Source organism: Trichomonas vaginalis, chromosome V, assembly GCF_026262505.1.
Source record: "Trichomonas vaginalis G3 chromosome V, whole genome shotgun sequence".
Lineage (NCBI taxonomy): Eukaryota > Parabasalia > Trichomonadida > Trichomonadidae > Trichomonas > Trichomonas vaginalis.
Window position 1 is genome coordinate 17,482,837 of NC_067207.1, and position 24,563 is coordinate 17,507,399.

The window sequence follows — 24,563 nt, forward strand, 5'->3', positions numbered from 1 at the left end:
TTTATGAATTTCAGATTTTCTTTTCATTACTGCTTTTCTTAATAGGTCAAGTTCTTATTTACGTTATAAAGTATGATATTTACAAATATCAAGTTATCATGTTTTTTGAGAAATTATGAGAAACAAACAAAAATGAAAAAGATAGGAATAGCAATGAATAGTGATGTGGGTATAGAAAATGTAAGAGATATGAATGCAAAGCAATCAGTATTTAGGATATTGACCATAGATTTCGAAAAAAAATGCAGCATATTGAGCGAAAACTATGATTATATTATAAGGCTGTCCTTTAAAGCATAATGAAACTATTCCCTTTTCATTTTAATCAAATAAGATAGTAAAGATTTTTGAATTAGCTAGAAACTGATGAGATGTTTTCACAAATCAGATTTTTAATCTCTATAATGCATAATTCACTCAATATCTCAATTTTGATATTGCGAGATATTTTTGCTATCGGTTTCGCAATTTTGACACAATAGCAAGAGGGTTCTATAAGCATTATTATCAACGTAGAATCTGAATATCATATCAGAAAATGTCGCAAATCTGACATTTACCCGACCAAATAGCAAAAATAATTGAATACTTTTCGCAAAAACTTTAAAAATCGATAAAAATATGAAATATAGATATTAAAGAGACTTTTTATATAATATTCATAAAGATTTTCCAAAAATATGATACCGCAAAATTAAAAAAGTGACGTCTTGAGTGGAGTCAAAGGTCGAAATTGCTAGCTAAATGTTTTTTAGCGAAATTGCGTAATGTACGTTTTTTTCGCAAAACGAAACCCTTAGATATATCAATTATTTATTTTTTTTATCCCAGCATAACGACTAAAATATTTTAGACATTTAATGTTATATCCTACTATGTTATATGGATCTTTTTTGATCAACTGTTATCATTCTCAATTTTTAACATATGCTTTTGAATCGGTGATACAGTCCAATACCCTCTCCTGTTTTTCATTTCTGTCATTTACCGCCATTTCATTATTCTAATAAAATTCTATTGCAAATTATTTAATTTTTAAAAAAGCATTTTAAAAATCGAGAAATTAGAATATTTATTATTAACCATAATAATGCATATAACTCTATAATGAAATACATCAGGAATCGATTGTCAATTTTCATAGATGAAATATTTTTGGAAGATTTTGAAAAAAAATTAAAAGTAGCAGGATCGAATAATTAAATAACTATTATTACCCCGTAGCTCTTCCATGCATCAATGATTTTGCAGCTAGTTCGATAAAGTAATTTTAACGATGAATTGAAATTGAAAAGATTTACTAAAAATGTGCAGTTTGGTCAATGTCAAATTTTGGGGTTTGAATCAAGATCTATTGAAATGAATTGAATATGCCTATCAAGCTCCAATTCAATAATCATGCCCTACTATTGCCATTCAAAAGAAAACAAGCAAAAAATGTATTCTTTCATTGGCAATTTTAAGACACTTTTTGTCGAGATTTCACTCGCTTGGAATAAAATTGAATGGTACGGATACGAAATCTCTGATGTGATAGGATTGTTACAATAACTGAGATACATATTTATCAATCGAAACGATATGACCAAATAAATTCTATCGTTCAATAAGACGAGTTTAAACTATAATTTAAGAGAAACGATAATTTCAATACTGTTAAGCAGTCATCTCATTAAAATACATCACCCAATAAGCCTGGAAAAACAATCTATCTGCTTGTTAGTGAGCTCTTTTATTTGAAATTGTTTGCTTTAAAATTTCATAGTGATTTCCAAAATGATGTGTAGTGTATTTTTGAGTTCATCTGAAGCCCATAATTGATCAAACACTCAACCATGTGTTATAAAAATAGCTATGTAATTTATAGATATAATTATGATATTTCATTATTGATGTTGAAAAAATATATGAGACAATTCTCCCAATAAAGAACAAGGATTTTACTACTTTCATTAGATCATATGAATTAAATATCTTCATAATGGCATTTATTATTATGGATCTTGATAATATTTCTGTGTCATGATTTTTATTTCAAATTTTTTGAATTAAAATTTATCGTTAAATTTCCATGATTGAAGTTTCTCTTGGATCTCATTATCTAGCCAGTTCAGCACTATATAAACATGACAATGCATTTTCATTTATAATAAATGGTAAAGAGTTTGCAACAACAAAGCATCATGCGATTTGTTTATCAAATAAAGTGAAAGATTTATTTTTCCAAGATAATACTATAAATAATCTTTCAATAATTGTTGAGCATGTATCAGAAGAAGTCTGTGAAATCTTTAATGCTTTAATTCTTAAAGGATTATATTCAGGAGAAATATCAATTAACGAAAGTCAGGAATTATTCTTTATTGGTCGGGAAATAGAAAATTACGAACTAGTTAAGCAGTATTCTTATTATTTTGATAAGATAGAAATGTCTCTTTCAAACTTTAATGAATTTCTCGATTATTCTAAGCTAATTAACGATTACTCCAAATGCATTAAGTTCATATGTACTAATTTTGACATAATCGACACAAATACACTCATTAATATCCTAGATAATTTGGGATATGATTTGATTGAACAAATTATGACAAATGATGAATTCATATTGATGAGTGAAAATAAAATTGTAGAAGTAATAATAGGATTATGCGAAAAATCTAGCAAATACAAACGACTTTTAAAATATATTCAACTTCAATTTTGTACTGTTGAAGGAGTTCAAACTGTTTTTGATTACTATGATAAAACTGTATGTTGTGAGGAATGCAAATTATTCATGGACTGCTTTAGAAAAAGATTATTAACTGAAACTAAATTTGGTTGTACTAAAAGAATCCAAATTTTAGATGATGATCTTAAACTCAAAGTTGAAAAACTTTTTTCAATGCCAAAATCTCCAAAATTATTTGATGAAATCTATCAAACTTTACGCTCGTTAATTAACAATGATAAACTTCTTCAATATGCTATTATTAGTGGTTACAATGATGTCAGGGCAGAAAATAATGGTGCAACAGTGCTTATGAGGTCCGCAATAATAAATGATTTCGAATTTTTCAAAAAGTTGCATGAACTTGGAGGTGACATACAGGTACTTGATGATTATAATCATAATGCTTTGCATTGGTTCGTTCATAATGGAAATTTAGAAGCTGTGCAGTATTGTATTCAATATCTTGATGTTAATGCACAAAACAAATATCTGGAAACTCCACTGCACAGTGCATGCCAGTATAACAGAACAGAAATTGTAAAAATTTTGTGTTCTTTGCCTAATATTAAATTTAATCTCAAAAATAATAGAAATGTAACACCTCTCGAGAACACCAAGAGCCCAGAAATCTATAATATTCTAGTTGCTCATGGAGCACAAAAATAAAAAACATTTCTCAAAAAAATAGTAAAATTAAAGAAAAAATTTCATTTAAATGTAATAAGTAGTGAATGTAATTAATGGTTATATCTCTTGGATTGTCTTACTAAGTCATGGTTTTTGTATTATTATGGAATATGAAATTTTCGAATTGTCAATAAAATGATATTGTATATCTGTGAATCTTACTTATTTTCCTTGCCATGAAAAGTGTATTCGATTCAAAAGGATGGAAAGAAATTGTATATCTTGGGAAATTTTATGAATCTCTCGTAACCATATCAATAAATGGTACTAAAGATGAATTTGGCAATGATTATATCAGAGTCTAATTTGATAAAATTTTCAATATCGAGGAATTGAAATGTTTTGCTGTGTTAATTGTCTCAATAAGATTGCTTATCATCAGTCATTTGGTTTTTTGTGTCATATTTAATCTTATTTCCCAATAAATTATCAAGGAAAATGATGATAAAGTAATAAAAAAGTGACATTATCAAAATTAATGGAAAATAAAACAGGCAAAAGAAACGAATTGCACACTAAAATCAATAAATTTAAACAAGACACAATTCAAGAAGTTACATTTTGGAAAACATTCGGCTTCGTCATTCAAACTTTCGAACCTATTGATATAATTCCTGAAACCAACGGAGATAAATCATCAAACAGCGGAAACGAAGGAAAATTCATTCCCTCACCAACTGTTGTTCAAATTGAACACTTTATTGGACCACATTACACCGAACCTACAGATTTCTAAGTTTCAATCAATCTATCGATTTATGTTACTTAAAATAAAATCATGTTTTTATTGCTTAATCAAACAACTTCATCCTTTTTCTTTTGCTGATTGTATTTTTTTATATCTAACGTTGAGCTGAATTACAAAAGAATTTTCGTAATCCTGACTATAATTTAGGTTTTGTATACTTTGAATTAAAGTCTTTATCCTGAAATTTGAGAACTTTTTTAAATTATATTGCTGAATATAAAGGTATGAACATTTCTATTATTCTACAATGAATATGTTAAATGGGTCATTATATAAATACTGTAATAAATCACATTGTTCCCCTAAAATTAAAAATAAAAATTTCTAGATTCTTTAATAGTTCGATGATTTTAATTGATAGTTGATTTCTATCTAATTTTAAAATGTTTTTTTAGATTTAAGGGTGCACCCGTATGTACGTTTATTTGAGAGGAGGAGGATTACCCTCTCAATTTTGAGGGATTCGTTAGTTTATTTTCTCGATGAATATGCAATAAAATTTGATTTTTACCTTATCAATATACTTCATATAATATACACATGTTCATGTAAAAACTTTTTTCCAAAATCCTCAGGAATTAAGGGATTTTTGAATTTTAAGAATTTTTTTCGAATTTTTTCGAAAAAAAAAATATTTTCAGAACAGCCTTAACGGCTAAGATTTAGGAACAATGTTAAGTATCAAAAAGAAAGGAGGTCTGATATAGACAACATATATCGTTGAAGGTTGAAAAAATCTCTAATATTTGAGCCCAAAATTTCAAATTTTAATTTTTTGAAAAAAGAGGCCACCCGTATGTACGTTTATTTGAGAGGAGGAGGATTATATTTTTGAAAGGGTGAAACATTATGAATATGTTAATTATATAATAATATGTATTATTATAAAAAAGAAAAAATAAAGCACGTTAAAATTTTTCTTTCTTGATTTTTTACAAAATCTACTTAGAATTATGCAAAATATGACTAAATAATTATAAATTTCAAGTTAAATTTTAATTTTGATAAATAATTTAAATTTCAAAATATCAAGTTCAGTTCGACTATGTATGTAGTAATTCCTCAATAAAGTGCCAAAACCCTATTAAAATATATGAACATTTTCAACATTTTAATGTTTTTATTTAAAAATTTGATGGAATATGAGCTTCAAACAATTATTATGTAAATAAAAATAATTAAATATATGTATTTATTCGTATTACAACCGTAGTAAGTCGATTCTTCCTTTCTTCTACTGAGGTTTGAATTTGATTTCGAATTGTAAAGAGATTCAAAGGGAAAATACTAGCGGATAAAAACTACCTCCATGAAAGGGTCATAATGGACTCAAGTTGTATTTTTTGATATTTTTTGCTTTTCGAGCCTAAATAGGTAGCCAAGATAATGCCTAAAAATAAGGTTCTAAATTCTGAAGTTTACATGATCCTCTCGTGTGCACCCTTAACTTTTTCCAAAAAAATGAGAATTTTATGATTTTAAATAAAAACTCTGTAGAATTGATTTTCATTTTTTGATTTTTGAAAAAAATTTGGAAAATGAACTACAATTGCGGACGTATATACAGATACTGTAATATCGAATTTAAAAAAAAAAAAAAAAAAAAAAAAAAAGTAGTGGGGCTTCCAGGGGCTGCGCCCCTTCTAGCCCCGAAGATGTTTAGTATAAATGAAGTTTTTATTCGGAAAATTGTTAGTCTTCTGGTGTGAATTCGGAGGACTCTTCTTGGATAGAGTTTTGTATTTCCTCCTCCTCTTCTTCTTCCTCCATTGCTTCTGGGAAGAAGCCTTCTTCTGGGTCGAAAACATTATATAATGTGTAATTGAATGACACATTATATCTTTCTTTGCGTTCGCTCCTGACAAAGAACTTAGTTCCAGGAATACAGAAGACTTCTGTGCGTTGGAAAAGCTGATGTCCTGGAACGAATTTGGCAATTAGAGACTTCTTTTTTCCGAATTGTTCAGGAGTTTCCATGACGACAGTAACAACATCTCCATCTGCGAGGTCTTGTTGTTGTTCGGAAAGGTAAAGAGCAATGATATGAATGGTTGCTGCGTTGAATTCGAGAAAGTCGAATTCAAATTGTGTTGTCGTATAACATTCAAACCATTTTGTACAGTTGTCTCCGAACTCGTCAACGTATTCATCTTCGTCATATCCGTAACTAAAGACTTGGAATTCAGCAATTCTCTTGTCGAATGACCGTTGCATGTAACGAGGAAGATTTTGACGAACTTGGTATAAAGTTCTCAACATTATAAGCTTAGTAAATGTTGGAAAATACTGAACTAAGACATCGCTAAGCTCAATTGGATTTGGAATTGTCTTAGTAAGTTCAATTGAACTAGCAATTGCTTTGTTCAGAACTTCACAGAACTGAGTATTGTATGTAGCGTCTGGTTGTGTGTTTTCTTCGGCGTCTTTGAGATATTTAGAGCAAATTTGTTGAAGAATTTCTCTTAATTCGTTGTTAGATTTTTTGGTGGTTATTCTAACCGCTGTGCCGGTTCTTGGAGGTTGTGGGGCTTTGGCTTTGGTTAGCGGTTGAGAATTGTTAATGTTGGCTTCCATTAGACAAAAATGAACTGTTTTTTTTCGGACTACTCATAGAAAAGTTTGAGATAAACCGTTTTCGTCAACGGAGACCCCCTCTATTTTTTTATTTTATTGAAAAGTCTCCGTTGGCAAACCGTTCCATCTCAAATATTGAATGAACTATAAACGTTTTTTGTTTTCTATACATACTTTTTTGTCCAACGGTAAAACTTTTTACACAACGGTTTTTGAGAGTCGTCGCCGTTGACTTTTTTGTAGAGCACTCAAAATAGTATAACTTTGTCCGGACAAGTAAGGGTCTATCGTCGCTACAGGAAAAGTTACGGGCGTTCCAAGGAAGTATACTTTGAGAAGCCTTTCCCCCTTATAGAATGAGATAGGACGGTTATTTTACAAAACTGACAACACTTTGACCGAGTAGTTTTTTGTGCTGAACAAAAAGTGTCATATAAACATCTGTCAAAAACCGCTTTTTAACTTCACTTAAAATGCCACGTAAGCTACGTAAGAATATACGTAAGAGGAAGAGAGCATTGAAACATCCAATAGTAAAACTGACACCACAACAACAGTTGCAACAACAAATGCTGAATGACCCCACTATGTTGCAACAAATGTCAAGCAATCCTATGCTTTTAAACCGAGTTATTGGTGCACAGAGTGGAGGTTTAAGAGCGGCACTTTTAGCGAAAATGGCAGGCTATGGTGGAGCTGCAGACGGAACAGCTTATAACCCTCAAAGTCAAATGAATTTGAGTTCACTCAAAAATCAAATAACAGATGTCAAAAAGTCAAACATAGACATACAGAAACAAATAAGTGAAAACGAAAAGAAACTAGAATATGACAGACACACAAAGAAACTCAATGAGTTAAACGTAGAGAAAAAGAAGAAAGAAGAACAACTGAAAGAACTAAGTACAGAGGAATATGCGAAAAAAGTGTCAGAAAAAGCAGCAGAAGTAGCAAAAATGGAACAAGATGTTGTAAATTTGAAAAACCATACTACTCAATATAAAGTACTGAAAGATGAAGAGATAAAACAAAAAGCCCTGAAGACATATATGGATAGCGATGAGTATAAAAAAGAAGTTGAAGCAAATGTAAAGGCAGAAAAACTTTTACAGTTGCAAAACCAAACCGTACAGTATGAAAACTTAGCACAAGAAAGTAAAAATAACGACGCAGCCATGCAAAAGGCAATGAAAAGCGCAGAATATATAAAAGCTAACAATGACTGGTTAGATGCCCAAGCCAACGCCAAAGCAGCCCAACTTATAGGGTCAATAAGGACAAAAATACAAGCGGATGAAGACAGTTCAAATGAAGCTTTAACAAATGCTGACTTTAAGAACGCCTTCGAAGCTCTTCATAGTAAGGTGAAACAAGTGAACGACTTCTCATCTGGAAAGAAACTGAAGTCTGAAGGTTTCGACAAAGAGTTAAGAGAAGTAGCACAAAATATGACGAAAATAACAGATGCAGCAACGAGACAGGCAGTTCAAAGTGCCTATGACGCCGTTAGAGCAACTGTTGTGGAAAGTCAAGAAAAAGAGTTACAACAGACCAAAACAGACCTAGTAAATGCTTTCTTAAAAACGAAAAGTCAGGTAGGACATTATGCTGCAGATGGAACATATGTGCCAGCTGGTGGAACTTATATACCAGCTGGTGGAACTTATATACTAGCTAGTGGAACTTATATACCACCAAACCCTCCAAGAGAAGCACCTGCACCAGGACTACCTAAAACATTTACATCGTCACATGGACACAGACACAGGCATGCACCAAAACCAACACAACAACCAGCACAACAACCACCTCCACAACCAGCACAGCAACCAACACAACAACCAACACAACAACCAACAGTTCAAAACCCTGCACCACAACCAACAGTTCAAAACACTGCACCACAACCAACAGTTCAAAACACTGCACCACAAACAGAGCAAGGACATAAAAGAAGTAGAGAACAAGGAAACCAAGAATTCTTAAAAATGCTTAAGGAAAATTATGGTTACCCAGATACTCTTGACTTTAGTGACAGATATAAAGAAGCTATTAGAAAGTTCAAGGAAGGAAATACTGACCCGAACCTATTTAGCTTTATGGTTCAGCACCAAATGGGATATAATTTCAAACCTGGAAAATACAAGCTCGCTAAGGGATATGATTTAATAGCATATCATCCAAATGACATGACTGAATTTACTCCGAGATATTTGGTGTCAGAGATAAATGATAATTCAACTATCTTCATGAAACGCGTAAAAAATAGAGACGGAACGAAAGAAGAAAGGGTTATGAATGCGGATGGCTTAAATAGGGAACTTGTTGAAAACGGTCTCGGAATATATGAAATGCCAGCAGATGAGGTACAAGAAACTCCACAGGAAGAAGTTCAGATACAACCAGACATGGAAGAAATAGTTCAGCAACAACAGCTAGAAGAGCCTGAAGGAAACGAACAAGTCCTTCCTTTGGAAACTAACTTCACAGAACTAGATGAAGATTTGGAACAGCCGAAAAATCTTGACCCTCAACAAGAGTATGCGGAGAATATGGAATATTTCCAAGAGTCTAAAAAAAATTCGGCTGACATAGTAGAAGAATATCGAAAAATGTTTGCCGACATACAAAAGACTCCAACATCAGATGAAAATATCCAGCATAGAATGGAAGAACTGAAAAAAAATGTACACAAATACAACAACCCTTTTTACTTACGAGCATTTAACGTTCAATCTTCGGATGAACTCGGTGAAAATAAAAGGTTAAATTTCAAGAAAACATATAGAAATGAAACATTGTTTAAAGTTCATTCAGAACCTAGCCAATATGGAAACAAACCTACTTTTGTTTCTGCAGACGATGGAACTACAATGAGATGGGGTCATAAAGCTAATCCGGATAGGTGGTTCATAAACTTACAACCACAATTCCAAGAAGTTGTAGACGCAATGGAAGTGAATGGTGAACCAGATGTAGCTGGTATTTTCAGCGCGGCTTTAATGCCATTGAAAGATATGAAAGATGCAGATATTTTGGACCAGTATGAAATGAACATGGCTGATGGAAATATAACACCTGACGTTCTAGAACATTTATCTCAAAGAACTACACAGAACCATAGAGATGGTATATTTGGTGAAGAGTTTAGAAAGAAAGTTAGGGAGGGAGAAGGAAGAGAACCTATTGTACATGACCTTGCAAACGAAAGTTTACAAAATGTCATAAAAACTTACTTTGCAGGCGATGAATCGAGAAGGGATGAATATTTAAGAAAACTCAAATGGACAGTACCAAATGAAATGTTAGTATTGAAAAACATGTTCCTTGACAAAATAAAACCAACTACAGAAATAAACGACGCAAGACTGAAAGATTGGGTAAAAGCTTTCCCATTCACAAAAGATATAGTTGGTAACATGGAAAGAAAACCAGAATGGCTACAAAAACATATATTTGGAAACGAGCATATTCCATATGGACAGGCACTGTTTGAAGAGCTTGAACCGGAAACTCAGGAAAGAGTCATGCAAACAATACGCGAAGACTCAAATACAGACTATGACAAACTCTTTCTAGGATATAGGTTACCTGAGATGGGCGACCAGAGCCAAAAGGCAAAAAGGACATGGGAAATTTGCAACATACTAGATGAACATAATGCAAAGATGCAACAACTTCAAGCAGAGGGCAATGAAGGAAAAAGAAGAGTTAAAAACTCAGTCAGGAAGAAAGTAAAGCTTGGTCCACGTGGGTTCTATTATGACATATAAATCCAACTATTCTATATTTTTACTCATATGAAATGTACGCCGCTCAGAATATAACGCCAACAGTTTTGGATGCCATGAATGGAAATGTTTCCGAATGGTATAACGAATGCGACAATGCCATTAGAAGGTCAGAAATAGTTCCTGGAACTTACGAATATACAACTGCTGTTTCTTATGGAAATGTAGGTGAGTTTGGAGAAGGTTCTTCAACAACAGTAGATATTGCTTGCGACAGGTTTCATATAATTTCTATTGACAACTCTTTCTTATACGTGGAACAAGACATTGAAATAAAACCTTCTGCCAAGTTGTCTGACAAGAAAGGTTGCAATGGAATTTTCTATGTCGGATACCAATATGCTCCAGAAGTTTTTATGGGATATAAGATATATTCTAACTCTGACTTAGTTCAAACAGTAACATGGGCAAACTATGAATGGTTCGCTTTAAGAAACTCAGTACAACCACAAGCTAGAGAACAAACAGACCAGTATGCAACTATTGAGAAAATAAGAAGACTTGACCCTAACGTTCCAGGAGTTTATGTTGACCTTTCTGGACAAACTGCAGCAGCAGTAACCAAAGTAAAACTGAAACTTAGAGTTCCTTTGTCATCTTTCCTCATCTTCAGGTTTTTAAGATACTTGCCAAACTGGGCAGGAAAAATTTCTATCGAACTTACTCCAAGCAAAAATAACTTAGTCATTGCACCAACACAAGACCCATTCACTCTTACAGAAGTAGTGGGAACAAATAAAATGTCATTCGCCGACTTTTGCAAAAACAAAGTTGACTTAGACTTTGGTTTCTCAAACCTCAACACTGAAGTAAACTATTATTTCAATGCTGCTGGAGATGCTTGGGACCCAGTTAAGTTCACATGCGAAAAGTTTGAATGCAAGAGAATAGAAAGCAGACTTGCAGTCTATATGTTGGACCCAGATATTTCAAATGCTTTAGCTGCCAAATATATTGCAGTTCCACTTATGTTCCCTATACACCAAATATCTGTCAAAGACTTTGCAGGTGAAGTTGGAAACCAAAGTGCTGACCCAGGTGCAAGAACAGATATTGCTTTAACAACTGCAATGAAACATGCAGATACTATGTTTGTACTGTTCAGACGAACTATAAATGACTATTCTTGCTTCTACAACCCTGGTATTAAATACCATATAAACATAGATGGCAAATACTATCCAAGAGAAGAATATTCTACAGTTGAGGATATGAGGTCATACAACTTGACATTAGATGCTATGAACTTTAACAACAACTTCACAACAACCATTAACCCTGAAATGCAAAGTTCTATTATGCCATATGTGAAAGTATGGACTCATACAGGAGGTCAAAAAACTCAATATACAAATGGAGACCGTTCAAACTTTTGGCTTGGCATTCCATTTGCTGACTCAGAAGACTTTATGGGTGGTATTTCAACTGTTGGTACAGTTCAAATACAATATACTGGTGACAGAGACGGTCCAGATGAATTGAAAGCAAAGAAGTTTACAAAACCAATAGCACTTTTCACGGAAGATGCTCTTTTGAAGATTCGTTCGATGAAACCTGCTGGGGCTCCTCAGATTGGCATAACGACAGCTTCCATCGAGCAGATTTTGGCAGCAGGTCAGTAAGTTGTTCTTGAACTGACTTCTCTCCGTCAAATATTGACAGTACGCCAGTTTTGATATAGTATTGTATTAAAAACTTACCTTTAGAAATATCGGTCAGTTTTGTTGTTATATTTTTGTCTGCTTCAAGAACTTTCACCATCTCGGTTATACCAACTTTCTTTGCTTTATGAAAATATTTTGGTTCAGCAAAGACTGCTATTCTATAACATTTTCCATTGTTTGTATAAAGAACTATTCTGTCAATGTATTTGTATTGTTTGTGTGTGTAAACTTTGTTCTGCTTCAATTCGAAGAGATACTCAAATACGTCCATCTTTTTATTCTAAGTAAAATGTCATTTCCGAAAAATAGAAGCGTAAGTGTTTCAAAAGGTTTAATGGCAGTGGCAGATGTGAAGTTAAATTCACCAACTCAAACAAACAGTCAAAGTGTTGTTGTCAATGTCAAAGAAAGAGATGTTGAAGTGGGGAAACCATACGAAGACCAAGATGGTATAACAATAGTTCCTGTAAAAGAACAACCAACATACCCTGAAGTTAGCAGAGACTTAAGTTCTGTTGCAGATATTCGAAACGACTACCAACAACTGAAAAACAAACTTCAAACTCAGGAGAAGATTTGTCAAGCTTTAGGTATAATGTTAAACTTGGTTGAGCACAACCCTGTAAAAGTGAACTCATATGTCATCGCACCTCATGAAGTTTTGAAAGAACTATTGAAACTTTTGACAGAGGCAGACGATATAAACATCAAAGAAATAGAACCCGACGTTAGTTGCTGTGGTGTTTCATATAATGTCATTGACAAGATATACGTTATGAAAGGAGGTGAAACGTTGAACTTAAAGTATAGTTTCCCAGACGTCATAAAAATATTTGACGACCACAACATTTCATTAAAATTTATTTGCTAAGTAAATGGCAGAAGACATAGTGGTTTATACTATTACGACTAAAAACCCTGAGTCATATAATTCTATAACAACAAACTTACAAAGTCCTCAAGGACGATATTGTAAACTAACCTTAAACACAATGACGACTAAAGCCTGTTTTGCTCTTTTGACACCAGAAGACTTTATTGCTGTGAATGGTAAAAAATACTCCTTTGAAGATACTTACTCAGATATACCACCAACAGGTTTTGTTGACTTATTTAATACTTTACGTACGGGTGTAACATGTGCTGCAACTAGAGCAGGTTTCATTATGTTTGGATGTCCGACTGAGTTTACTATAAACAATATGAGCTATAATACAAAACTTATATCTGGTTTTTACTACCAACAGTTTCCTATAACAGGAAAAGGTGTCATACAAGGAATGTCTGTTCCATTGACTTTAAGCACACCTATTTTATATATTGTTTCAAACTTAGGTTCAAAGTGTTATTCGAATGTCGACAGAAACTACTATGACCAAAAAATACTTATGCGTATAAACAATACTTTCTCTGCTGGTTTGCCTATTGTTCATTCGAATGCAGAATTTTCAACCTTAGTGAACTCAAACACTTTGGCAAGTATAACGTTGACATTAGTTGACGCAAACTTTGTTCCTGTAAAACTTTTATGTCCTATGTATTTGTCAATGACGGCAGAAAGTTTCGAATTGGAAGATGCAACTGGTGAAAGTATTGTATTACAAGAACAACTTCAACAACAAATAGCTCAAGAACAACAAATGCAACAAATGGAACAAATGCAACAACAAAGTCAAGAATAAAAAAAAATATTTTTTTTTATTTTTATAAAAATGTACAGAATAGATGTTTCAGATTTTTATGACTTCCAAGCATTCAGAAATATGTGTCCATTTAGAGACTATAACAAAGCAGTCGAGAATTTGAAACGTTTAGTCATTTATGTCGACTCTGCCCCAGAATGTTATGTCATGAAAGAATGGGATGTTGTCTTTAACAAACCAAGAGCAACAATAGTTTCAGAACAAGAATGTAGACAGAAACTTAAGAAAATAAAAGTCGTACAAGTTGGCATGAAGATGTTAGATGCTTGGGATATCTTATTGTCAAAGTTAGAAGATTTTTCAGTTCGAGGTATAAAGTTCTATACACCTTCTCCAAACTTCTATTCTATCTTCACTGGATATAAATACGAACAAGTAGAATGGAAAGAAAATATTATAGAAGCTTGGTTAGACCATGTCAAAGAAATTATATGCAATGGAAACGAAAGAGTCTATGAGTATATCTTATGTTGGTTTGCAAACATCTTACAACATCCAAGTGCTAAAAATGAAACTGCTCTCATTATAATTGGAAAGCAAGGAACTGGTAAGAACACATTCTTTACAGATATTTTGTGCAAACTGTTAGAAGGTTATTCGAACCCTAATATGACAAACTTAGAAAACATCTGCGGTAAATTTAACTCTTCAATAGAGAATATGAAACTTATAGTTTGCAATGAACTTCAAAGTATAGATACGACAAAAGTTTTGAACTCAGATGCTTTGAAGAGTCTTATAACAGATAAAGTTGGAGTTGTTGAAAGAAAATATAAAGACCAAAGAGTTTGTGAAAATGTTGCAAACTTCATTATGGTTTCAAACAATGTTGTTCCGATGAAGTTAGAAAGTTCTGACAGAAGATATGTAGTTGTCAGAACGTCAGATTCTCATATGCAAGATACAGAATATTTTGACGACTTAGCAGAAACTTTGACATCTGACTTTTACAACCACTTGTTCTCATATTTTATGACATTAGATATTTCAAAGTTCAATCCAAGACAAATTCCACATACCGAAGAAAGACAAACATTGTTAGAAGCAAACAAGAGTGTTTATGAACTGTTCATAGAAGAAAATGACTTTGAGTGTTTAGATGAAAGGTCATTGTACGATTCGTATAAACAATATTGTCAAGAATATGGTTATATGGCAGCTTCTAAACGAACATTCTTGGCAAACGTCAAAAGTCTTTTAGATGTTCAGAACGGCGTATATACAAAGAAAAATTTTTCTGAGTAAATTTTAAAAAAAAGATTTTTTTATCCGATAGAAAAGATGGCAAAATTCATCTCAGTAAATAAGTACATGACAGAAGTCAAAGATAAGTTAGCTCCATTCGCATATTTGAATGTTTACTTCTACAATTTTGAAAAGTCTACATTTGACAAAATTTGGAACATTGCACCAGTTAAGTTTGCTGTTGTTAGAAAAAGTGGTGCAACTTTTGAAGACTTATACATTGACGGTATGTTGACAGTCAAAGAAAATTTTGACAGAAAGTTCTCAAAACTCGAAGAAGGTAAAGCATACAAACTTGTTATACCTTATGAACCAAAGAAGACAGACGACTATGAATATTATGAGTCTAAGATAGTTGAAGTTCAAGGTAAGTTGGGTAAAAAGATTTTAGAGTCTAAGCCAGTGTTTGCTCCTAAAGAGGAAGAGAACATTGACATTGACCCAGAAATGTTCTAAAAATAAAATTTTATTTTTACATGTCAAATTTCTTTTTCTCTGGTTCAGGTTCTTTCTTCTCTTCTTCTACTTTCTTTTCTTTCTTTTCTCTCTTCTTCTTCTTCTCTGGTGGAGTTATGTCAAATTTGGCGCAACCATATTTATGTAAAAGTTCTTTGTCCTTTAATAGCTCATCTATTCTGTTTTCTATTTCATCTTCAAGAACAGCGCATGTGTCTTCTTTGCATTCTAAGAACTTTTGTTGGACTTCATCTTTCCAAGAGGCGTCATCTCTGTCAACAAGTCTGTCATTGACAAATTTTAAGACTGCTCTTTGTAATGTTTTATGGTTCTTGTCATATTCCCAGAAACAGAACTTTAGAACAAATTCACCTTTCTTGTTTACACTATGTAAGATTTTATGGTCGACAGATGTTTTGCTGTCGAAAAGCTTGTCTCGAATATAGATGGCGAAATCGCTAGACATTTTCAAAAAGATAAAAATTTTAATTTTTCTAAAAATATGTTAGAAAAAAAGTTTGCTGACATTGACAAGAAATTTGAGAATGTTTTAAATAAGAACAAGAGGAAGTTGGAAAATGCTCAGATAAAGCCTATACATGACAAGTTCTTATTTGCTCAGAATGGTATAACAGGTCTAATCGCACCACCTGGGTCGGTAAGACTTTCACTTATCTTAAAATGGCTGCACAACAACAAGAACTAGATGAGAAGAACCCATTCTATGAGTTAGTAGTCATTTGTAGTACTTCTGGTCAATTTGACCAAACCGTCAATTCGTTCAAAGATATTATAAAGAAGTCTAAGTTAGTATGTATAAAGGATACTGAGTTGTTAGATTGGATAAAGAAGTACCAAAGAAGAGTTTTGAAGTATAATGCTATAAATGAGTATATAAATTCTAAGTTTAAAGACCCAAATGAGGAAATGCAGAGAATATTAGAGAAGAAACACTTCAGAAACAAACAGAAAGAGATAGAATACATTTCGAAGAAATTGCAATCTTACGATTGGAAGACATACCCTCATAGATGTCTTCTTATTTTAGATGACTTTGCTTCTCATCCTTTGTTAAAGAACAGAGAACAAGACATGTGTCGAATTCTTAAGAAGCTCAGACACTTTAACATTTCAGTTGTCATTTGTGTACAGACAGCCAAGAGTTTAAGTAAGGATGTTAAAAGAATACTGACTGACATAATACTTTTCCCTGGATTGTCCGAAGACGATTTCATGGAACTTATGAAAGAGTCCATGGCAGGTAAGTTTGACAGACATGAACTATGGGAGAAGTACAAAGTCATACAAGACCCTCATACTTCTTTCAGAATTCATATCTACGCAAACAAAGTTCAAATTGTAAAAAGTCAAGCTTGAAAAATAAAGAGTTTAGTCTTAGTAAGTCTGTTGTGGTGCTGGGGCTGTCGGTTCTTCTGGCTTTGGAAGGCATTCAGGAAGAGGAACGTCAGTCATCCGTTTGTGTCTTGTCGGAAGGAAGGACTTTTCCTGTCGGAAGGAAAATTTTTTTCTGTCGGATGGAAATTTTTTTCCAGTTGTCGGGAAATTTTTTTCCTGTCTGAAGGAAAAATTTTTTCTGTCGTTCGACCAAAAAGTTCTCAATTTTCGAAAATTTGAATGGTTTACGGACGAACAACAGGAAATTTTTTTCCTGTCTGAAGGAAATTTTTTTCCTGTCTGAAGGAAATTTTTTCCCTGTTGGAAGGAAGAACTTGGAATGTTGGAAGGAAGAACTTGGAATGTCGGATGGAAGAACTTGGAATGTCGGATGGAAGGACTCGGAATGCCAGAAGGATTTGACGAGGCAATTTACCTAATTGAGCTACTTGAGCCATCTGAAGTCAAGCTTGAAAAATAAATGGTTCATTTACTCTGCTTGTTTGAAGTTGTCAAAATACTCTGTTATTTTTTCCTTTAACAATGGCAAATCTTCTTTGAATGTAAGAATTGTACAACCTTTAATATCATAGTGTGTTTGAGGTAAAGTATCTTGAACTATTTGTTTCACATCTTCATTTGGGGTCATTGAAATCGGTAAGTTTTCGCGATAGAACCAATTTCTGTCAGATTTGTAAATCTTAGCAAGGTCGTAAAAGCTTTTGTTGTTTCTTCTGACTAAATGCAACATAACCATATCTCTGTCTTCTTCATTTTCCATCTCTTCAGTATAAATCATATACTTATAGTTCTTTTCCTTTCCTTTTGGTACCGAACGTGGTATTCTTTTCTGAATGCTTTTGTCTTTTGCTTCAAGCTTGTTCTCTAGCTCTTCGCGTTCTTGTCTATGAATTTCGTCAAGAAGTCTGTAAATATTCCAAGCATAACGAGGCGAAGCCCACATTGCAACAGCATTTACAAGAAGTCTATGTACATAATATCCTCTCAAACCATTTGGCAATTTTTCACGATTTTCATAGAGTTTTGGCGACTGGGGTTTTTTACTTACTCGCTGTTCTTCACTGTTTTCATAGAGTTTTGGCGACTGCGGTTTTTTACTTACTCGCTGTTCTTCACTGTTTTCATAGAGTTTTGGCGACTGCGGTTTTTTACTTACTCGCTGTTCTTCACTGTTTTCAGAAAAAAGTATGTCTCGCTGTGCTTCGCTCAAAAGTTCTTGTGTGCTTTGGTTCCTAAACCAGTCTTGTGGTTTCTTAGTATCTGGAGCAAAACATGCTGTCAAAATACTTTGCATTTGGTACATATCGTCTTTGACCGAACGAATGAGACGGAGTTGTTTGTTAAACTGAACCCACTCATATTCTTCATTTATAGCTTCATGGACTATAACTGTTGTTGTGTTCTCTGTTGTTGACATATCTGTCCTTATATTCCGGATAAAAAAATATTTTATAAAAAACTAACTTTATTTTTTCTATCTTAAGGAAATTCATGATTTTTGTTGCTGAATTCAGTAAAAATAATGTTTAGGTGAAGAGGTGAGATGTCACCTGTTTTCTCACCTCTTTTCTCACCTCTTGAATTTTCATGATTTCATCGTAAATGTTTTGTCAAGACTTCTTCGTAAATGTTTTGTCAAGACTTCTTCGTAAATGTTTTGTCAAGACTTCATCGTAATGAGCGTAAATCAGACAAAAATAATGTTTAGGTGAAGAGGTGACATCTCACCCGTTTTCTCACCTCTTTTCTCACCCCAGTTATTTTATAAGCGTTTTACATGGTAAACGTTATTTTTTAAATTTTGTGAAAACTCAACGGTTTGACACATGCCCTAAAAATTATTTTACTCAGAATTTTGTGCTGAATTCAGCAAAAAATAATGTTTAGGTGAAGAGGTGACATCTCACCTGTTTTTTCACCTCTTTTCTCACCTGTTATTTTATAAGCGTTTTACATGAATTGTACGATGTATATTTGAAATCCTAAACAGTTTTGTAGCTTCTATTTCTTCTGTCAGTACATCGAATGTTTTAACGATACCGAAAGTTTCTTTATACTTCTTCTTGACGTCAGATAATAGGAAATCTTCTGCTGTTGGATAGTTTTTGTTCAGAAATGCTAACATATCCATTTTATTTTCTGCTGGTTTTTCTGCTTCTTTCTTTAAGTCTGCATAGTCGTTTCGCATACGTTCTATCTCTTTGACGGAGTAGTTATATCTCCTCATTGCCGCTTTACATTTTGAACATTGCGGGTTCATTTTAGCATTGTACATTGAAATTTGACCTGCAAGTACAACTATAGCGTCAATGGTTTTCTTTAACTCAAAAGTTGCGGGTTTTATTTGTTCATTCCATACCTTACCTCTTCTATCTTTATCTCTTATTTCCCATACACATTTTGCAACTAATGAAACAAAGTTGTCGTAGGTCTTAAATTCTTCAGATTTATATATGTCAGAAACATTCTTATATACCATGTCGCAATCTTTGTCCATAACTTTATGGTTGCAATGAAAACCAAGGAATTCATAATTTACCTTTCGTATGAACTTCTTTATTTCTACTGAGTCAGTTGGTTTCACTTCAATTTCGTCAAATTCGGGAATAGTGAGTTTTTGCTGCTGAATTTCAGGCAATTTAGGCAAATGGTCGATGAGGTCCTGCATTTCATAAAGATACTGTTCATTTTCTTCATCTTTCGCACAACAGTCCAAAGTACTTGTTAAAAGTTCTTGCTTTATCTTCTGGATTTCTGTTTCAAAAGTATATGAAGAAGGAATGAAGTTTTTCATCTCTACCAACATAGATGTTGGATTCATGACTAACGAGTTTGGTGCTGTAGTTGTTTGAACTGTTGTTGTGCCGATTGTTGAAATCATGTCTTTTATACAAAATAAAAAAATAAATAAAATAAAAAATAAAACTAACTTTATTTTTTATTTCGGGAAAATTCATGAGGTGAGAAAAGAGGTGAGAAAACGGGTGAGATGTCACCTCTTCACCTAAACATTATTTTTGGGTCATTTACGCTCATTACGATGAAGTTTCGACAAAACATTTACGATGAAGAAGTTTCGACAAAACATTTACGATGAAGAAGTTTCGACAAAACATTTACGAAGAAGTCTTGACAAAACATTTACGATGAAGAAGTTTCGACAAAACATTTACGATGAAATTCATGAAAATTCATGAGGTGAGAAAAGAGGTGAGAAAACAGGTGAGATGTCACCACTTCACCTAAACATTATTTTTACTGAATTTAGCAACAACTTTCTCTCAATTGGAGCTGTAGCATACTCTTTGCGTAAGCGGTTCAGACCTTCTTCGAACTCTTGGTCTCTCTTCGATGTGGATTGAGATTGGTAGTAATTTGGATTGAGATTGGAATTGCTGGAACAACCAAGGGTTGGAGCTGTAGCATACTCTTTGCGTAAGCGGTTCAGACCTTCTTCGAACTCTTGGTCTCTCTTCGATTTGTATTGGAATTGGTAGTAATTTGGTGGAGGGACTTGCTGGAACTGAGGTGCAGGGGCTGGTGCTTTAGGTTCCTCTGGTTTGGGAATGGACTCAGTTGGTGGGACGTCGGACATTCGTTTGTGGCTTAACCGTCGGACATCCGTTTGTGTCCTGTCGGAAGGAAGAACTTTTCCTGTCGGACATCCGTTTGTGTCCTGTCGGAAGGAAGAACTTTTCCTGTCGGACATCCGTTTGTGTCCTGTCGGAAGGAAGAACTTTTTCTGTCGGAAGGAAGAACTTTTCCTGAAGTTCGACAGGAAAAGTTCTCAATTTTCGAAAATTTGAATGGTTTACGGACGGACAACTGGAAGAACTTTTCCTGTCGGAAGGAAGAACTTTTCCTGTCGGAAGGAAGAACTTTTCCTGTCTGATGGAAGGACTTTTCCTGTCTGATGGAAGAACTTTTCCTGTCTGATGGAAGGACTTTTCCTGTCAGTAGCAGTACTGCTAGTAGCAGAGATTTTTATCGTCCAACTTTACAAATGTAAACTCCTATCGTTCTATTTTCTTCACTAGGGTCTAACACCAAAGTAACCTTACAAATGTAAACTTATATCGTTCTATTTTCTTCACTAGGGTCTAACACCAAAGTAACCTATGTACATGAAATTTCACTGCATAAAAGGAAAAAACCTGCGCGAATCGGGATTTGAACCGAGGTCTTCGACGCCTTTAACGAGGTAGCCCATACCACTGAGCTATGAGCCGCTTACATATTCACAAAAATAAATTGTTTTCATGAGTTTTCTACGATGTTAGAAAAAATGTTATTTTCTAATATCTTCACATTCAATACTTTTTCAGCACTTTTCCGTAGTTATATATGAAAGACAATTCGAGATAAAAGTCATAGTACAATGGAATAATATGTTGCACACCATTTGTTGTGAACCAAACTTGAAAGTCAGAGAAACTGTTACTAGGTGGTTCGTAGAATTTAGAAGCAAAGTCATAAAAGTCCTTACCAATACATAGAAAACTGTTGTTGCTTGAACTGAAACTTGCATGACACATAACATTTTGAGGGTCAAACACGTTTCTATAAACTGTCAAATTTGCTGGTGGAAGTATAAATTTAAATGGACCATCTGGTGGTAATGGTTCGTTCTGGTTTAGTAACCGAAGAAATTGTGCCCAAGAACGCTTGTCTACTCCCCAATATAAAAACTCTGTATCTCTTGGAGGGTTAATTTCAATCTTTTGAAATGAAACGGTTGAGTTCATCTTGTCATATTCTAGTTTCAGATAGTATGTTCCATTTAGTAAAGAGTCGTATTTTTCTTGAAATTCCCAATAATATTTGTTCATTTGAGTTTGAAAGTCATTTAGAGTTTTCTCAAGACTTTCGTCTGAACGAACTGTAAAGATTCTCATTTCGTCAAATTTGTCTATTAGACCATCAGAACCTTTATACTGCCCATGAAAATATACTGCGAACATAAATGCGTTAGTTCTTTTTGAAAACAAAACTCTTCTAAATCCTATTGCCTTTGCATCTGAAGGACTTTGAAGCCAACGAATTGGATAGTCAAACCTGTATATTCGGGATGAAATTTCTTCATCTGAAATAGTCCTACCAGCATTTGTAAAGATATAGTCTAACGGTTTTGTATCTGCTACTTTTGTTCTTTGTTTTTCAACCTGAAGCATTTAATATATGTAAAAATATATTGTTTTAAAATAGTATGCCATATAGCTTCTTGAATTTGTTAAGAAGTATTTGAACGTTTTTTCCATCTGTATCTCTAGTGTTTACATAAGCATAGCCTGCCTTAGTAAAACATACTTGTAATTTCCTATAGTTTACGCCGGTATAAAAGTAGAAAGAGTCTTGTTCTTCGCTATAGTAGTAAAACTCAAACGTATGCTTGCCATAGTCTGTAATTTCAATTGCTTCATCTTCTAGTTCGTCGACAAATTCGAATACAATATCTCCAAATTTGCCTCTGTTCTTATTGTTTTCAGAACGAGTGACCCAACGCAAGTTCTCAAGTCTATTGTCGTTTCTTATACGGTTTATATGGTCTACAAAAGGTAAATTGTTAGGGTTCGGTATAAAATGAGTTGCAATGACAACATGTTTAAAATAGTTTTTTCCACTCATCTTCATAAGAGCATATCCGTCATTTCCCTCCCATCCGCTTAAAACTCTTTTTGTCTTTTTGTTTCTGACTTCAAATGACTCACAACAGTGAATTTCATATTTCTCATCTAACAAACAAGTTTCCCAACGGTCTGTTCCAACAAACTCAGCGTACATTTCAAATAAAATAAAAAATATTTTTTTTAAAATATGTTGTTTTAAATGGTATGCCATTTCATATTTCATCGTCTAACAAACAAGTTTCCCAACGGTCTTTTCCAACAAACTCAGCGTACAGTTCAAATAAAAATAAAAAAATATACTGTTTTAAAAATATTTTTTTCTTTTACTTTACATAACCTCCTGCTACCAGAAGTCTTTGACGCCAACCCATACCAGCTAATGAAGGTTGAGTTGGTTTAGTTTGGAAACTAAACTTTGGTTTTGGTTTATCTTCAGTTTTTGGTTTTTCTTCTTCTATCGGTTTTTCGTCACTTTTCGGTTCCTCTGACTTTACCTCACTTGCAGGTATGGTTGTGTCGTCAACATCTTCGTAAATATCATATGCCATTTGTTTTTGTTTTCCTTTCAACTTTTTGTGTTTGTTGTAAAGTTTAGAATATTTCGACTCTAAGTCAATGAGATGTTCTATAATGAACTGTTGGTCAGTGAAGTAAACTTTTCCATCTGTTGTCTCGAAAGCTCCTTCAGACTTCAATATTTTATTTGTGAGAGTCTGTTTCTTTTTTGAGATACTAGCCGTTCCATTTCTATGAAAAGTGACTTTATAGTTAGGGTTTGTATTTCCAGACCTGGCACTTTCTATTATTGAATTTTTCTCTTCATCTGTAAGTTCTTTGACAGGTTTTGACAATGGTTCTGAACTTTTTGTTTGTGGTGTCAAATCTACCGTTTCAACTTCTTCGGTCATTTCATCTCAGTAAAAAATTTTAGTTTGGTTTGTTTTCAACTGGTTTGTTGTTGTTTTTTAAGTCGGTCTAAAACTTCCTGAGGTATAGGAAGAACTTGACAAACACGTTGTGTAACTGCTGGAAGCCGACAAATCCATCTTGAACCCATTTGTCTCAATGCTGTATTGTTCATTTCATCTCAGTAAAAAACTTTACATTCCCCACGTTTGAGGCGGTTGAGGTTGGTTATTGTTTACCCATTGTTGTGCATGGTTATATCCTCTGTTAAAGAATCTTTCACCTTGGTCCATATAGTGCCCTGCTTGGTTATAGTAGTCATTTGCTTTGTTATAGTAGTTTCCTGCTTGTCTTCCTACATTGTCCATCCATCCTTGAACTTTTCCTCTTGTTTCAGGATTTGGAATAAGATTTGCTGCATCTCGTGCTACATCCCAACCTTTCTGTACAGTTTGTATAATAGGTTGTGCTTTCTCTTTAAGTATACCTAATGTACTCAAAATCTTCCTTCCAACTCCAAATACACCTCTGGCTATTGTTCCCACTGCGGGCAAAAATCTGGATGCAACTCCTGCTAATGCGCCAAATAAACCCATTTCTTATGGGTTAAAAAATGACGAATCCAAACAAGGACCCCTATGTTTCTAAGGCAACAAAAAAAGCACTCATGATAAAAATCTTTAGTTCAACACCAAATGCTTGGTTTATGGATATCTTGGAAAACATTCCGAGGTATAGAGAAGATGGACCACCATACTGGCTAATATTTGTCGGTCAAAACACAAGATACTGTGAAGCCATACCATTATGGTCCAAAAATATTTTAGATGTGAAAACTGCTTTGACAATATTCGTTGACAAATACCATCCAACAAAACTGACATCTGACTGTGAAAGTTCTTTCAAATCAGACGATATTAAAAACTATCTGCGTTCAAAAAATGTAAACCAATATTTCATTGTCGACCAAAACCATTCTGCTCTTGGTGTCATTGACAGTTGTATAAAAATCTTAAGAGACTTAAATCAA

The 24,563-nt window shown here is 33.6% G+C and overlaps 19 protein-coding genes and 1 pseudogene across 20 annotated transcripts, besides 2 other annotated features; 11 read left to right on the top strand and 9 right to left on the bottom strand.

The window, feature by feature from the left end:
• Positions 1-2,071: 2,071 nt before the first annotated feature.
• On the top strand, positions 2,072-3,382 carry TVAGG3_0354440 (protein ubiquitination; the record flags this gene model as incomplete). Its single annotated transcript, XM_001322283.1, has 1 exon — positions 2,072-3,382. One exon carries the CDS (start codon positions 2,072-2,074, stop codon positions 3,380-3,382), a length of 1,311 nt encoding a protein of 436 aa, XP_001322318.1.
• A 460-nt stretch (positions 3,383-3,842) lies between these two features.
• TVAGG3_0354450 (uncharacterized protein) lies at positions 3,843-4,196 on the top strand (the record flags this gene model as incomplete). Its single annotated transcript, XM_001322282.1, has 1 exon — positions 3,882-4,139. The coding sequence occupies one exon, from the start codon at positions 3,882-3,884 to the stop codon at positions 4,137-4,139; it is 258 nt and encodes an 85-aa protein (XP_001322317.1).
• Positions 4,197-4,552: 356 nt separating this feature from the next.
• Positions 4,553-5,594: a mobile genetic element.
• A 143-nt stretch (positions 5,595-5,737) lies between these two features.
• Positions 5,738-24,563: part of a mobile genetic element that runs on past the window's edge.
• Positions 5,844-6,725, bottom strand: TVAGG3_0354480 (uncharacterized protein; the record flags this gene model as incomplete). The annotated part of the gene is made up of 1 exon (XM_051231223.1): positions 5,844-6,725. The coding sequence occupies one exon, from the start codon at positions 6,723-6,725 to the stop codon at positions 5,844-5,846; it is 882 nt and encodes a 293-aa protein (XP_051100953.1).
• Positions 7,199-7,836, top strand: TVAGG3_0354490 (protein of unknown function, DUF4106 family; the record flags this gene model as incomplete). Its single annotated transcript, XM_051231224.1, has 1 exon — positions 7,199-7,836. A coding segment is annotated over one exon (638 nt), but the record flags the coding sequence as incomplete, so codon positions are not given.
• TVAGG3_0354500 (protein of unknown function, DUF4106 family) lies at positions 8,174-9,187 on the top strand (the record flags this gene model as incomplete). Its single annotated transcript, XM_051231225.1, has 1 exon — positions 8,174-9,187. A coding segment is annotated over one exon (1,014 nt), but the record flags the coding sequence as incomplete, so codon positions are not given.
• TVAGG3_0354510 (protein of unknown function, DUF4106 family) lies at positions 9,878-10,498 on the top strand (the record flags this gene model as incomplete). The annotated part of the gene is made up of 1 exon (XM_051231226.1): positions 9,878-10,498. A coding segment is annotated over one exon (621 nt), but the record flags the coding sequence as incomplete, so codon positions are not given.
• On the top strand, positions 10,531-12,138 carry TVAGG3_0354520 (protein of unknown function, DUF4106 family; the record flags this gene model as incomplete). Its single annotated transcript, XM_051231227.1, has 1 exon — positions 10,531-12,138. The coding sequence occupies one exon, from the start codon at positions 10,531-10,533 to the stop codon at positions 12,136-12,138; it is 1,608 nt and encodes a 535-aa protein (XP_051100957.1).
• Positions 12,515-13,051, top strand: TVAGG3_0354530 (protein of unknown function, DUF4106 family; the record flags this gene model as incomplete). The annotated part of the gene is made up of 1 exon (XM_051231228.1): positions 12,515-13,051. One exon carries the CDS (start codon positions 12,515-12,517, stop codon positions 13,049-13,051), a length of 537 nt encoding a protein of 178 aa, XP_051100958.1.
• Positions 13,056-13,862, top strand: TVAGG3_0354540 (uncharacterized protein; the record flags this gene model as incomplete). The annotated part of the gene is made up of 1 exon (XM_051231229.1): positions 13,056-13,862. One exon carries the CDS (start codon positions 13,056-13,058, stop codon positions 13,860-13,862), a length of 807 nt encoding a protein of 268 aa, XP_051100959.1.
• TVAGG3_0354550 (uncharacterized protein) lies at positions 13,893-15,128 on the top strand (the record flags this gene model as incomplete). Its single annotated transcript, XM_051231230.1, has 1 exon — positions 13,893-15,128. The coding sequence occupies one exon, from the start codon at positions 13,893-13,895 to the stop codon at positions 15,126-15,128; it is 1,236 nt and encodes a 411-aa protein (XP_051100960.1).
• On the top strand, positions 15,165-15,584 carry TVAGG3_0354560 (protein of unknown function, DUF4108 family; the record flags this gene model as incomplete). The annotated part of the gene is made up of 1 exon (XM_051231231.1): positions 15,165-15,584. One exon carries the CDS (start codon positions 15,165-15,167, stop codon positions 15,582-15,584), a length of 420 nt encoding a protein of 139 aa, XP_051100961.1.
• TVAGG3_0354570 (uncharacterized protein) lies at positions 15,601-16,050 on the bottom strand (the record flags this gene model as incomplete). The annotated part of the gene is made up of 1 exon (XM_051231232.1): positions 15,601-16,050. One exon carries the CDS (start codon positions 16,048-16,050, stop codon positions 15,601-15,603), a length of 450 nt encoding a protein of 149 aa, XP_051100962.1.
• On the top strand, positions 16,087-16,961 carry TVAGG3_0354580 (annotated as a pseudogene). The gene has a single exon. A coding segment is annotated over exon 1 (875 nt).
• TVAGG3_0354590 (KilA, N-terminal/APSES-type HTH, DNA-binding family) lies at positions 17,470-18,417 on the bottom strand (the record flags this gene model as incomplete). The annotated part of the gene is made up of 1 exon (XM_001322278.1): positions 17,470-18,417. One exon carries the CDS (start codon positions 18,415-18,417, stop codon positions 17,470-17,472), a length of 948 nt encoding a protein of 315 aa, XP_001322313.1.
• Positions 18,940-19,881, bottom strand: TVAGG3_0354600 (organellar and viral DNA polymerase type B; the record flags this gene model as incomplete). The annotated part of the gene is made up of 1 exon (XM_001322277.1): positions 18,940-19,881. One exon carries the CDS (start codon positions 19,879-19,881, stop codon positions 18,940-18,942), a length of 942 nt encoding a protein of 313 aa, XP_001322312.1.
• On the bottom strand, positions 20,239-20,709 carry TVAGG3_0354610 (uncharacterized protein; the record flags this gene model as incomplete). Its single annotated transcript, XM_051231233.1, has 1 exon — positions 20,239-20,709. The coding sequence occupies one exon, from the start codon at positions 20,707-20,709 to the stop codon at positions 20,239-20,241; it is 471 nt and encodes a 156-aa protein (XP_051100963.1).
• Positions 21,311-22,171, bottom strand: TVAGG3_0354620 (uncharacterized protein; the record flags this gene model as incomplete). The annotated part of the gene is made up of 1 exon (XM_051231234.1): positions 21,311-22,171. The coding sequence occupies one exon, from the start codon at positions 22,169-22,171 to the stop codon at positions 21,311-21,313; it is 861 nt and encodes a 286-aa protein (XP_051100964.1).
• Positions 22,197-22,781, bottom strand: TVAGG3_0354630 (His-Me finger endonucleases family; the record flags this gene model as incomplete). Its single annotated transcript, XM_051231235.1, has 1 exon — positions 22,197-22,781. One exon carries the CDS (start codon positions 22,779-22,781, stop codon positions 22,197-22,199), a length of 585 nt encoding a protein of 194 aa, XP_051100965.1.
• Positions 22,951-23,535, bottom strand: TVAGG3_0354640 (phage tail repeat-like family; the record flags this gene model as incomplete). The annotated part of the gene is made up of 1 exon (XM_051231236.1): positions 22,951-23,535. One exon carries the CDS (start codon positions 23,533-23,535, stop codon positions 22,951-22,953), a length of 585 nt encoding a protein of 194 aa, XP_051100966.1.
• Positions 23,728-24,129, bottom strand: TVAGG3_0354650 (uncharacterized protein; the record flags this gene model as incomplete). Its single annotated transcript, XM_051231237.1, has 1 exon — positions 23,728-24,129. One exon carries the CDS (start codon positions 24,127-24,129, stop codon positions 23,728-23,730), a length of 402 nt encoding a protein of 133 aa, XP_051100967.1.